The following is a 13,790-nucleotide window of genomic DNA, read 5'->3' on the forward strand; positions in this document are numbered from 1 at the left end:
GGGAACTATACTGTCATTCCAGCGTAATGATCAAGGAACTTTGCTGTCGTACCATGGCTGCAGCAGGCGCAATGATATTACGCAGCGTCTCTCACAAATGTCTCCATGGTTGCAAGGCACGCTCCCTGTGCAAGCAGGGGTCACAGGCGCTGCGTAATATCATTACGTAATATCATATCCTTGATTATTACGCCAGAATGAGAGTATAGTTCCTAGCCATATCGGCCTAGAAAATCACAACTTTTCATTTTCCAGCGGTCTTAGTACACAATGTCACTACAGAAGAGTCACGTTCCTTTCCTACTTCCATCTGCTTATTCCTTAATTTCCTTTAACTTCCTTCTATTTTTAGTTATAATTTCTTTCAATTCATTTCTTTCAATGCAATCTAAATTACAGGTATTGTAATTAATACACACATTTCTGTAAAACACATTTCAATTGATACACACTCTCTGTATCCCATCTCTATTTTTCCAATCTATTTTATCATTAATGTTATGGTCTTTGGTATTAACTTATTGTTGAATGTTTAGTGATTTTTTAAGTTACCTCTAAAAGCATCTGCTAAATGAATAATATACTGTAATCAATATCTTCTGCGTTGAATGGAGAAATGACGATGTTAATTTAACGCTGTTAGTTTGACCCTGTCGTCGAGTGGCTTGGAGTGAATGAAGCCTGACGGTATGGGGGTAGGATTGTAGCAAAATTCCAAATAAATAGATTATGATCCACAAATAAATGTAAAGATATTCACGAAAAAATAATCGTATGCACAAATAAATAGAATGAGATCCACAAATATATGTTAGGAGTTTCACAAAAATTAATTAAATTCACAAATAAATAAAATGAGATTTGCTAATAAAAACATATTCACAAATATGTTTTTATGTCACAAGCACAACTCTGCCTGCATTTATTTGTGAATCACCACCTGTACATTTGTGAACTGCTTCCTGTGCATTTGTGGATTCTGAAACAATTCTAGCCTCACGACTGCAGACAAATCCAAAAATAGGTTGACTCCACCCACCGACTACTCAAGCCAATCAGATAACGGCCACGTTACCAATCGCAGCACACTCTCGCTACAACCAATCACATTTTGCTTTACAATCGGGGCGGGAACAGACTCTGAAAGGAGCTCCATACTAAAAAAAAAAAAAAAATTTGTTAGTTTTATTATCAACTTATTTATTAAATATAACACACAACTTGTATGTAATTGTTGAAAAAAAATGTTGGGGTGCTACGGGGTTGCTTTGGTATTTCTTGGGGGTGCTGAAGCACCTGCTAGCTCCTCCCTAGCGCCACCCATGCCAATCGGCGATTGGCTCTTAATTAGAAGGCGTGACTTATTCCGCCATATTGCGCGTTGCACTTTCTCCCATTCAAAACAATACGAGTGACGCTTCTTGTGTTATTCTATAATCTTTGTTTTACATCCTGTGAAAACATAATCAAGTGATATGATGTTTTTGATCCGCCTGCATTGACACCATTGTATGCGAACTACATTAATAACTACTGATTTTTACAACGGAATAAATCAATATTGAATTTACTTAAGCTGGACAATGATGCCATTTTCTTTAAGAGCTGCTGTGCAGCAAATATTATTTACCAGTTATCACTGTAAAGCTGCTTTGACACAATCTGCATTGTAAAAAGCGCTACATAAATAAAGGTGACTTGTGGAGTTATCAAGATATGACTGTAATGTGTGTATTATTGACTAAAGTCAGTATTTATGAACTAATGCTGTAACTGTAAGTGTCACGCCACACCAGACTCTCTCTCTGTTCTCTCTCCTCTGACTTCTAATCAATAACACTCAAATTAATGAGCGTATTTATACTGACAATCATTGTGTGGAACACATGGAGCTCATCACAGCTGTATGAAGATAGATTCATCACACATAGATTAAACACACTAATAGAATATGAGATATTTCAATATAAGCCTCATCATGAACTGCTTCTCCTCTGAAACAGTGAAACGCAGTTCATTGCAGTGCTGTGGATGTTTTCAGGTGCCGCTGGAGGTCAAACGTGTGCAAAAGCTCCTGGAGACTCAAACTGTGCTGCAACTCCAGACTAAACCATGACTTGATCGAGCAACATTAGAAGAAATGTGACGAATCTCACATTCTGCTTCTAAAGCATCCAGAACGCTCAGCTGCTTTCATGGAAGAGCATCACTGGACTCTTATTTTCTGCTCTTTGTTGAAATGATTTATTCACTCCAGCTGAATAATGTTGAATCTGACAGGTGTTGTCGAGGCTTCGTTCAGGTGGCCTGATGTTGGAGGAAGACGGAGACTGTTGTAGAGACATGAAGCTCAGAGAACATATTCTTCACTGCTAAATATCTGTGCTTCAGCATTATTATACAACAAATCAGATTTCAGCTGTCTTCTCTCAGGAGAAATAAAGGAAAGGATCATAAGGACACAGAAATAGTGACACAACTTACCCAACATTTGGGGTTAAGTATGTTATCACTGGGGAATTTTAATTTAAATAAATGAATAAAATGTTAGTTTTTTTGTGCATTATCCTTAAGTGCATTATGTCTTACTCTACAGAACTTTATTCAGAATATCTACCATTCAGAATATTTCCATGCAGTGAAATATCCAAATTATTCCAATGTTAAATTCTGAGACAACAAAATAAAGTTTACAAAAAAAACTTTTATTAGAAAATTATTTCTCATTACAGTTTATCAAACTTTGTGTTTTTGCAGAGGAATATTATCACATAAAAAAGACCTGGATTGTTTTTGCCACAACTATCCTTTTTAGTAAAATTCTGCATTTCATACTTTATGTAGAGAAAAGTTGGCTCACCAAAAATAGAAAAATATTTATTTTATGTTCTCACCACAGGTGGTGCTTCGAGCCTAATGGCTCTTCATCAGACAATGAACACAAGAGCTGCATCCGAAATCACATACTTCCCTACTATAGAGTAGGTAAAAAACAGTGTGAGACAAAAGAAGTGTGTCTGAATTCACAGTACTCATAAAACAGTATCAAAACGTACCCGGATGACCTTCTACTTCTGGCGAGATTCTGAAATTTGCATATGATGGACACTTTACTATCCCATGAGGCCACGGGAGAGGATATATGAATGGCAGTGAAGTGATGTAACTGGTGCTGGTAGGTCACATGATAATGACAACATGGCGAATGTTTTATGTCCAGATTACATTCATACTATATAGAACATATATAGAGCGGCTGTGAAGTAATTACTTATTCAAAATAATTACCTACTCAATAGAGTATGTGATTTTGGACGCAGCCATACACTGATAAGCCCTTATACACACAAACCTAGATCACATGATCCCACATGACAAAAAAAAAGGGCAACAAACAAATCACATAACTAGAATAAAAGTGAAAACATCAATTAACTGAAAACAAACATATACATATCAAGAAATACCTGACTGCAAAAAAATATGAATCAATCAAAAAATTTCAATCAGAAAATGGCAAGAAAACGAAAGAAAATACCAACAACATAACGAACATAATGCAATAAATCCACACATACTGATCAATAACATAATTAAAGAAAAGGCCGAATATCAAATTCTTCAGTGAGACCATTAGGTTATAATGTATTCAAAGTGTAAATCCGTTTTAAAATCTTTTTTTATATATATCACCCCCTCTTCCAGGTAGTTTAACAGCTTCAATGCCAACGTACTGCAAAGTTGAAATCTAATGTCTCAACTTAAAAAAGTGTTGTGCCACTGGACTTCTAGGGTCATGATGCCTAATGGCACTTCGATGTTCAGCAACACGAGTTTTAGGCTGTCTGCTTGTTTTGTCCACTAAAATCCACAAGGGCAATGTAACATATAAATGACATTTGCTGTTTTACAGGAAATCGTTCCTCGAATCTTAAATCTTTTTAATTTGAAAAATCTGAGTGAATAACCCAGAGTACACCGACCCTTCACTGATGTCTAGTCCACACTCCTCAAGATCTTCTTTGTAGAAAATCAGATTACCTTTCTCCAGCTGTTTAAAGGCCAGTTTCCCAAGCTTCAGAAGAATCTGATCGAAAGACTTGGCTTTGGGCTTAGGTGCAGGATGATCATGGTATTTTGTTTTCATTTGTTGCTTCTAAGAAAGTAAGAATGTGTAAGAAAGTAAGATGTGGCACATGATGTACAGGCTCCTGGATTTCCTGGATCCTGAATGTAGGATCCTGAAGGATCCTGGATGTGACGGATGATGTTTTCAGTTTTCAGATTTACTGTCCTCTGTAGTTGAACCTTTGAGAAAGAGGAAAAGCGATAATATGTCAAAGAGTAAGAGATCTCACGATACAGGATTCAGAACTATAAACTGTGTTTGGAATGAAATGACGTTACAGCTCAGGTGTGCATTATTTTCTAAGAATTCAACATACCGGAATCAATTATTCCTCTTATACTATGGTTTGTCAGGTTTTTGTCCTTAAAACACTCTTGTCTGTGGGTCTAATATCTTATGCATCTCATTCCACGTCTCTGTTGCTAAATCCAAAATGTCATTTTAGAGCTAATAACGGAGGCTTGAGCCATTGATAGAAGACTAATTCAGTTATTAGTACAGTTATTAAAGAGAGAGCGAGAGAGAGAGAGGTGAAGCATGTGTGAATTACCTCAGCCTCTGTGTCTCTCAACAGTGTTCGGCAGCAGCCTCTCTAATAGCTAAACTGTAAGTTTATCTGCTTCAAAAACAGCAGTGTTTATACCTCACTAGTGAGAAATGTCATGTATCTTTTAAGTTGCTAAACTATTTTACTGATTAATTCGTCAGAGCAGCGTGGTCAACACACTTCTGTGCGAGTGTGCTTTCCGTAGAGTAAAACGTAATTTTGTGGCAAAAAACATGGAAATAATTTGTCGTTTTTATCCTATTGTTTACTACATTTATTTGCTTGGTTGGTGTTGTTGTTGGTTTTGTTTCTTTTGCTATTGTTGGCTGTAAGGACCTTTGAAAGAACTGAAATCATTTGGTGAATTGATATGGAACTGTAATGCGGCCAAGACCTGCCTGGAACTACTTTAGCCGTGTGTTTCCCTGAAAATAATTGCACACCTTAGAACATTCGTCAACCAATTAGATTCAAGCATTCAACAGCCCCATAATATAAGATGTAAATAGCAACCACATTATGGAGGATGATCAGATTTTTTTTATTTTTTATTAATTTGTGTTTACTTCACTCATATAGCGTGCTTGGCCAGCTACAGAGAAACTGGTAGCCAGGCAACAGACAAGTGATCAATCCTGAGTGGCAACGTCACTACATGCATTCTACCAGTTGGCTAAGTGTGCTGAGAATTCTGGGCCGAGAATGGTTTTTTAATCATGAGAACTAAGCTAAAATGGAAATATAACTGGAACCGTACCTGTGGATCCACAGCACAGCTCAAGCTCTAATTTAAATTCCTATTTGAACCTCAAAATTATACAGTACCTTCATTGATCCTTGTTGGTGTATTGTGTACTGCAGGGTTTGAGCTGTAGTTGATGATTACTGGGCCCGTGATAGTGTTTCTAGTGAGTACAGGAGCATTTACACTTGCACCTGTGTCAGCTGTTACATCAACACTGACTCCAGTGGGAGTGTTACTGCTCATCTGCACTGAAATAGAGACAATACACATATTTAAACTTTTTAAAGCGATTTCATGACATCTTTATTACCATCCTTGTGTTTGTTCTCTGACTGTTCAGGAATATTGATCTGGTTCATCTTCCTCAGGACGTTGAGTGTCTCACCACACTCTGTTTTGAATGGAGATGCTCCGATCAGGATTTCTACAGGCATATTAATCTACATCTATTTAAATGTCTTAAAGGATTTGTTCACTTTCAAATGAAAATTAGCCCAAGCTTTACTCACTCTCAAGCCATCCTAGGTGTATATGACATGAAAAAATTTGGAACTATGAAAAAAAAATGGAACTGGCGTCAGTTACACTTTTTCTCTAAGGTGAATAGGGAAGGTGTAGGACGTAGCATAAGCATTTTGAACTGCAAGAGTTTTTGACTTTATGAATTTCTTTACTGAAAAAATCGAAAGCATCAGAAATACGGTTGTAAATGTACAACCCTTGACAGAGTTTTATGATTCAGCCTCAATTATCGTCCCTCAAGAACAGTTGCAGTGCTTTACAACTATAGGACAGGAAGAGCTAAATAAACTTATCACAGCGTCTAAACCAACAACATGTTTATTAGATCCAATACCCACTAAACTACTGAAAGAATTGTTACCTGTAGCAGAAGAGCCTCTTCTCAATATTATTAACTCGTCTTTATCTCTAGGTCATGTTCCAAGACCGTTCAAGTTAGCAGTTATTAAGCCTCTCATTAAGAAACCACAATTAGATCCAAATGTATTGGCAAATTACAGACCCATTTCAAATCTTCCATTTATATCGAAAATATTAGAAAAAGTGGTGTCGGTCCAATTGTGCTCCTTCCTGCAAAAAAATGCTATCTATGAAAAATTTCAGTCAGGATTCAGGTCTCATCATAGCACAGAAACTGCGCTCGTTAAAATTACAAATGACTTACTTCTAGCTTCTGACCAAGGCTGTATCTCAATACTAGTGTTACTTGATCTCAGTGCTGCGTTCGACACTATAGATCATAAAATACTCCTAGATCGACTACAGAATTACATTGGTATCCAGGGACAGGCATTACGGTGGTTTAGGTCGTATCTATCAGACCGTCACAATTTTGTTTATTTAAACGGGGAAAAATCTAAGATAACATTAGTAAATTATGGAGTGCCTCAAGGATCTGTGTTAGGCCCTCTGCTATTTTCAATATACATGCTGCCACTTGGTAATATTATAAGAAGACATGGAATTAGTTTCCACTGCTATGCCGATGATACTCAATTATATATTTCAACACAACCAGATGAAAACTCTAAATTATCCAATCTGACAGAGTGTGTTAAAGAAGTAAAACATTGGATGACTAGTAATTTTCTTCTATTAAATTCAGATAAGACTGAAGTATTACTTATTGGGCCAAAAACCTGTACACAGAATCTCTCAGACTACAATCTGCATTTAGAAGGATGTACTGTTACTCCATCCTCGACAGTTAAAGACCTGGGTGTTATATTAGACAGCAACTTGTCCTTTGAAAATCATATTTCATATGTTACAAAAACAGCCTTCTTCCACCTCAGAAACATTGCTAAGATACGGAATATGTTATCTGTTTCAGATGCAGAAAAGTTAGTTCATGCTTTCATGACGTCTAGACTAGATTACTGTAATGCATTACTAGCTGGTTGTCCTGCTTCCTCAATAAACAAGCTACAATTGGTACAAAATGCAGCTGCTAGAGTTCTTACCAGGTCAAGAAAATATGATCATATAACACCAATTTTATCATCTCTTCACTGGTTACCTATTAAGTTCCGTATCGATTATAAAGTACTGCTAATGACCTATAAGGCTCTAAATGGTTTAGCTCCTGTGTACTTAACCGACCTTTTATCGCCCTACAATCCTTCACGCTCTTTAAGATCACAAAACTCTGGACTTCTGGTTGTACCTAGGATAGCTAAGTCCTCTAAAGGAGGGAGAGCGTTTTCACATTTGGCTCCTAAACTCTGGAATAGCCTTCCTGATAATGTTCGGGGCTCAGACTCGCTCACCCAGTTTAAATCTAGATTAAAGACACATCTCTTCAGCCAAGCATTCACATAATCCATCTCATATCAGATCAATTGCACATGACTATCTTTGCTTAATGTTATGAACAGCAGCTATGCTAATTATTCTCCATTTGCTTTTCTGTTTTACCTCGGGACGCCCGTCCCGAGGTGACTAGAGAGTACATCAGTTTCAGTTTGGATCCAGCCTCTTAAGAAGACCTCAGATGACTAAAACTTTGGAAGAGACGGCGCCAACTCCTGCGATGACTTCAGAAGATGCAACATCTGGATCAACACGCACATTCACATTCTATAAATCCTAATTATTGTTAATATGTAATTCATTTTTCCAGGAGCTCTTTGCTTCTACCTCCAATTACATTGCTAACAGTGATTGTATGTTAATCGCCTAAATTATCACATTATTAGCTAACTGCAGTCTCCAAATTGTAATGTTGACATGCATTCTCTGTAAAGCTGCTTTGAAACGATATGTATCGTGAAAAGCGCTATACAAATAAATGTGAATTGAATTGAATTGAAGTTTTACACTTCCTTCACAACTTGAATAAGGAATGCGGTCTGGTGGAAGCTAGATACAGTATGTCACTTCATGACTTGTTAAATATGGATATAATTTTTTTACACAAACACATCGCTTCACTTCAGAAGGCCTTTATTAACCCCCCAGAGCCGTGTGGAGTATATTTATGATGGATGGATGTGGATGGAGACACTTTCTTCAGTTCATACTTGTTGGTATCACTCACTGCCATTATAAAGCTTGGATGTGTCAGGATATTTATTAATATATCTCTGATTGTGTTCATCAGAAAGCAGAGAGTCATATACACCTAGGATGGCTTGAGGGTGAGTAAATCTTGGGGAAATTTTTTATTTGAAAGTGAACTGATCCTTTAAAAACATACTGATTTTATTTATTTATTTATTTATTTATTTTTTGGAATTCAATTAAAAAATGACAAAAAATACATAAAGTTCCACACTGTTTGCTCTAAGTGCTTTTTGAAACCAATCATTTTCACCCAAAGTAGCATGACAACATGAAACGTTCAAGAAAGCGTAAGAAAACTGATCAGAGGCTTCAATAGTGTATGGTCTTCTCTTGAGTGGGCTTTTTCTAAATGCAGTATGATTTACACTTACATGATTGTGACTCACACTCAATAACTATGTTTAGCGCTGCGGTTGTTCATTTCATGTACTTGTCTAATTTTCATTTTTGTAACTATATTGTTACACACACACACACACACACACACAGTGTTTCTCAAGCCTGTTCCTGGAGGCACACCAACACCACATTTTCGAACTCTTCCTGATCACCTGAATCAACTCATCAGCTTATTAAAAGAGACTCCAAGACCTGAAATGAATGATAAGATGAATGAATGATCAGATAAGAGATACATCCAAAGTGTGTAGTGTTGGTGTGCCTCCAGAAACAGGGTTGGGAAACACTGGTGTAAAATATGTACAGTGGACTACATGTGGACTAAGCCTTAAAGCAATTTCACTCTGCAAGAAATAGTGAAAATAAAGTTAAACAAATGAATATTCCTTTTAGGGGTAAGTGTCATGATCACCAGTTGGAGTGCCCTGGTTAGCCACTAGAGGGCACTCCACCCCCGGACCATTGCCTCACCTTATTGGACTTCACTTCCCATAATCCCTTGTCCCGGACTGATTACACTCATTGCACTCGGCTGTTATTGTTACTCAGCTGATTTTGGATATCCCTAAATAAAGCTGCACTTGAATCTACCTCAAATCTCAGAGCACTATGACACTATGTACATGTATGTCAATAGCTATGTTTCCATCACCGTTTTTATGTGCATTTTGAAGTATCGTGTCAGAAACTAGTCATGGATACTGCAAATTTAGAAAAAAAAAAAAACCTTAATTCACAAAACCGTTTTTACACTTGCTTGAGGTGGTTTTTGACTTGTGCGACAAATAGTTAATGCGAAAAATGAGAGACGAAAACTGCCAAATAAATTCTGGTGTAGCAAACATTAAACCCTGGTCTTTTATTTTCTGTTGGTTACTCTAAATATAAATATAATTTTGATTGTTTTACCTGTACAATTGAACATTAAAAAAATTTAGATGAATTTAGCTTTCACAGCATCTCTGTGTTTATATATAATGTTACAGATCTTTCTTATGTTCTCCTGACTGTTTAAACTCTGAATATTGTTCCTGAAGAAATAGTTTCAGCTGACACAGTTTATCTGCAATGATCTGGATATTTTTAACCCCCTGAATGAGATCTGGCCAGTAGTTATCAAAAATTGTGCTTTACCTGCCACGCTACTCAGACGCGGCTCGTCTCTCTTAGGATGAATCTGATCAAGTTCATCTTTCAAAATTGTTGCAGTCCAGACCTCCTCCTTATCCTCCTTTCTTGTAAGAGTCATTTGAAGATCATTCTCCAGACGTGTCGTGACTTTGAAGTAGTTTGGGGGAGTTTCTCTTCTGAGTGTGATCCCTTCTTTGGGATGGATAGAGGAACCAGGAATGTCAAGAATGTGTGGCGTTTTCATCCGAAATGGTCTGTCAGGTCTGGGATGCATGATGATGCATGATGACCTTGATTTTTCCTCCTTCTCAACTTTTTCTTTCACACACTCATCAAATGGAAAAAAGTAGACATGTAGAATGAGAGGAACTTTAGAAAACATGTAGAGAAGAAGATCGCAGTGTTCGTCCACTTGCATTATCCAACTTATTATTAATGTTTTAAGAGAGAAGGATGGTTGGACAATCTTAGCATGGAATCGGGTCAACTGCACAGGTTCTGTGGTTATTCCCTCGTCTTTTACGCTGAGGACTTTCACAGCATCTTTGAGAGAGGGGTCAGACTCTCCTAAACAGGCGTAATGGGGCAGATGAACTTCCTCCAGTTTCCCTGAGATCACCGTCACGTCAATCACTGGACCGATCCGGTTGCACTGCAGCCTCTCCAGCTCTGTGTTGAGGAAGTGTCCGTCTACGGTGCAGTACTGAAGGGTGACGTCACAGTCACAGACCCATCGCATTCTGGTCCTGACACACTCGTAACGGCCTGGGTCAGTGCTGACCCTGAACTTTGACCCTCCTTCATCTGTACAGGCGGACAGCTCAATCTGAACCCACTGATCAGAATCAGCTATATGGACACAAGACTGACAGTTCAGCAGTGGGTGAATATTGAGGCCAGAAGGTTTGGAGTCAGAGAACCTGTGAAGAACCAGAAGAAGGCAGAAAGAAAGAGTCAGATTGTTTTTATGCACTACCAAGGTACAAAATTAATAATAAACTAATAAATGATGGTGACTTTAACTACATTAGTTAGCATGACAATTAAATAACAATGACATAACAATGAGAAATACTAAAGTGTTTATTAATCTCAATGTTAATTTCAATGTTTATTAAATCATTTTTAAAATCAAAAGTTGTATCTGTCAGCATTATTTAATGGACCTGAACTAACATGAACTAACAATAAACAGTTTAATTTTTATTAACTAACGTTAACAAAGATTAACACCTCAACAAGTGTATTGGTTTTGCTCATTGTTAGTTACTGCATTAGTGAATGTTAACTAATGGGACCTTATTGTAAAGTGATACTAACAACTCAAAATCAACAACATACTAACAGTCTACTATAAAAACCTAAAGAGTAAATCTGTCACAGTTCACACATCTTCTAACAGCTGTCTTTGTGGAAAATGTACCATCAAAAGATTTTGTACATTAAACAAATTGGTCGAGGATTTACTTTAAAACAATTTCACTTGCTCTCAATTTGCTTGTAAATTTAATAAATAATTAAACAAAGGCAGGTAACTTTGTAATAAATGTGAAAGTTATGTAGGCTCTGTTTAACTAGTCTACATGAACTCTATATTCTCCATCAATGAGCTCAAGTTGAATAATGTCTCAAGTATTCTATAAATCAGTGTTTTAACTGTGGTGAAGCGGGATATTTTCACAGAGATGGACAGATAAAGGCCAGCAAGCAGTCTGAGGTGGACAGAAATGTTCATTATCCAAACATAATAAATGAGTTTGACTGTAAAGATCTGGTTTGTTTTAGTGCTTACAACACAACTGTCTACAGTTAATTGTGCTTGATTGTAATTGAGGGAGTGCTGGAATAGATCAAGTAATACTGAGTGAATTTGACTATTTCTGTCTTATTCCTCACCTGCAGGCATATTCATAGAAAAGAAGCTCACACTACAGTGAGAAAATTACAGAAAATTAATATCAAATTAAAGTTTAGCTTTTGAGAAATACTGGTGAATCAGTCTAAGTCAGAGACTCTGAAATTGATAAAAAAAAAAAAGCTTTTGCTCAAACTAACTAAAATGAAAAATAATTTGTTTATAGTCTCTGCACAGGAGAGACTTGGTGATGTTTCCAAATAAAGGAAAACATTTTTTATTACTGGCATCTGCCATCGGCCAAAATATGTTGAATGTTGGCATATCAGGTATCAGAAAAAATCCAGTATCATGCATCCCTAGTGTTTAGTGATGTATGAAGAACAGAGGATTGAACTATTAATCACAGTCTGGAAAAATCCTTCACTAAGACAAAGTATATTTCACTCACCCGGTTGTGTGTGTATCACTGTTGTTTCTCACAGGAGGCTGTTTAATGTCACACAGACACACTGAGGATTTATAATAATGAACCCCAAATCCAGCATAGAGGGGTTCAGTGAATGTGGTGTTGAATGTGTGCAAGTGTGTGAGTGTGTGAGTGTCAGAGACGCTGTAGAAGGACAGAGTGCCGGCCGACACGTCCACATACACTCCTACTCTCTTAGAGGACGAACGGTTGACAGGTATACAAGTGCTGTTCTTATTGTGACGGACAGAGAAACTGTTATTAGAGCACTCCAGACTCCAGGATTTGTCATTGTATCCAAACATACAGTCACTCTCTCCTTTCCTGCTGATTCCTTTATATGTCACTGATATTTCAGCACCTCTGCTCCATTCAGCCTCCCAGTAACAGAGTCCAGTCAGTCTCTCTCCACACAGAACCTGAGGAACATCAGCAAATCTCTCTGGATGATCAGGATACGACTGATGCTGAAACACACGAGTCACCTTCCTGTTCTCATCAGACAGAATGAGATAAGAGTTTGCTGTGTTTGGATCCAGTGTGAGATCACAGGCATCTGAACACAAGAAGAGAGAAACATTTCACTAAATGAGACAAATCAACATCAAAACACTGAATGATTGTGTGTGGAGACCTACATTTGTGTAGTCCTGCTGTACGTCTGAACTCTCCACAATGATCCACACTATAAAACACAAACATGATTCATATTCATTTTCTAAAGGTCAGACAAAAATGAAAAAGAAACACATACACACAATCTGTTCTGTGACACAAACTTATTTCACACAGAAATGATCAATCATTTAGTCTGATGTTGTTTCAAACCTGTATGACTTACTTTCTTCTGTGGAACATAAAAGACAAAAAAAACAAAGTTTTCAAAACAAAATTTAACTTGGGACACTACAGTTAAAATGTCATGGACAATTTCTTTTAAATAATTTTGGGACAATACTTATGAAATGGAGAGATCAAAATAGTCAGAAAATGGAGCAGAGAAAATCAGGTCTTGTATACGTATCTTTTAAAGACGGATCATCCTTCAGAATATGCCAGTATTTCTCCCCACCTTATTTATATTGAACGTTTTTAGTGCATATGTGGTACAAGATTCTCCAATTATTGCTTACAAAAGTGTCAGAAATATCAGGGACAAACTAGTCAGAGCCTGTTCCCCAAAAAAGTCTATACCCAAGACTCTCACAGGAACAATCGCTATTGGAAATTTTAAATGTGGCAAGTGCAATAATTGCCAATATACCAAAAATATTAAACGTTTTGAACATCCCATCTATAAAAAATGATATAAATATTCAAAGCTTTTTCACATGTAATACCAAAAATGTCATATATTTAAAGCTGCAGTCAGTAACTTTTTTTGGTTAAAAATTATTCAAAATCAATTTTTGAGCAAGTACATAACCA

The 13,790-nt window shown here is 36.9% G+C and overlaps 1 protein-coding gene and 1 long non-coding RNA gene across 2 annotated transcripts in view; one reads left to right on the forward strand and one right to left on the reverse strand.

Annotated features, from left to right (window-relative positions):
• The window catches only part of LOC127518397 (uncharacterized), a 40,599-nt gene extending 36,839 nt beyond the window's left edge, over positions 1–3,760 (forward strand). Inside the window, exon 2 of the long non-coding RNA XR_007931549.1 lies at positions 3,180–3,760. This is a non-coding gene — a long non-coding RNA (uncharacterized LOC127518397). The remainder of the gene's footprint in view (positions 1–3,179) is intronic.
• Positions 2,685–13,790, reverse strand: part of LOC127517839 (uncharacterized) — a 29,620-nt gene continuing 18,514 nt past the window's right edge. Inside the window, 5 exon segments of the mRNA XM_051903984.1 lie at positions 2,685–4,308; positions 5,502–5,669; positions 10,042–10,958; positions 12,345–12,918; positions 13,001–13,047. Coding sequence (XP_051759944.1) covers positions 4,274–4,308; positions 5,502–5,669; positions 10,042–10,958; positions 12,345–12,918; positions 13,001–13,047 — 1,741 coding nt within the window. The 3' untranslated portion in view covers positions 2,685–4,273.

This window comes from Ctenopharyngodon idella, chromosome 1, assembly GCF_019924925.1.
Source record: "Ctenopharyngodon idella isolate HZGC_01 chromosome 1, HZGC01, whole genome shotgun sequence".
NCBI lineage: Eukaryota > Metazoa > Chordata > Actinopteri > Cypriniformes > Xenocyprididae > Ctenopharyngodon > Ctenopharyngodon idella.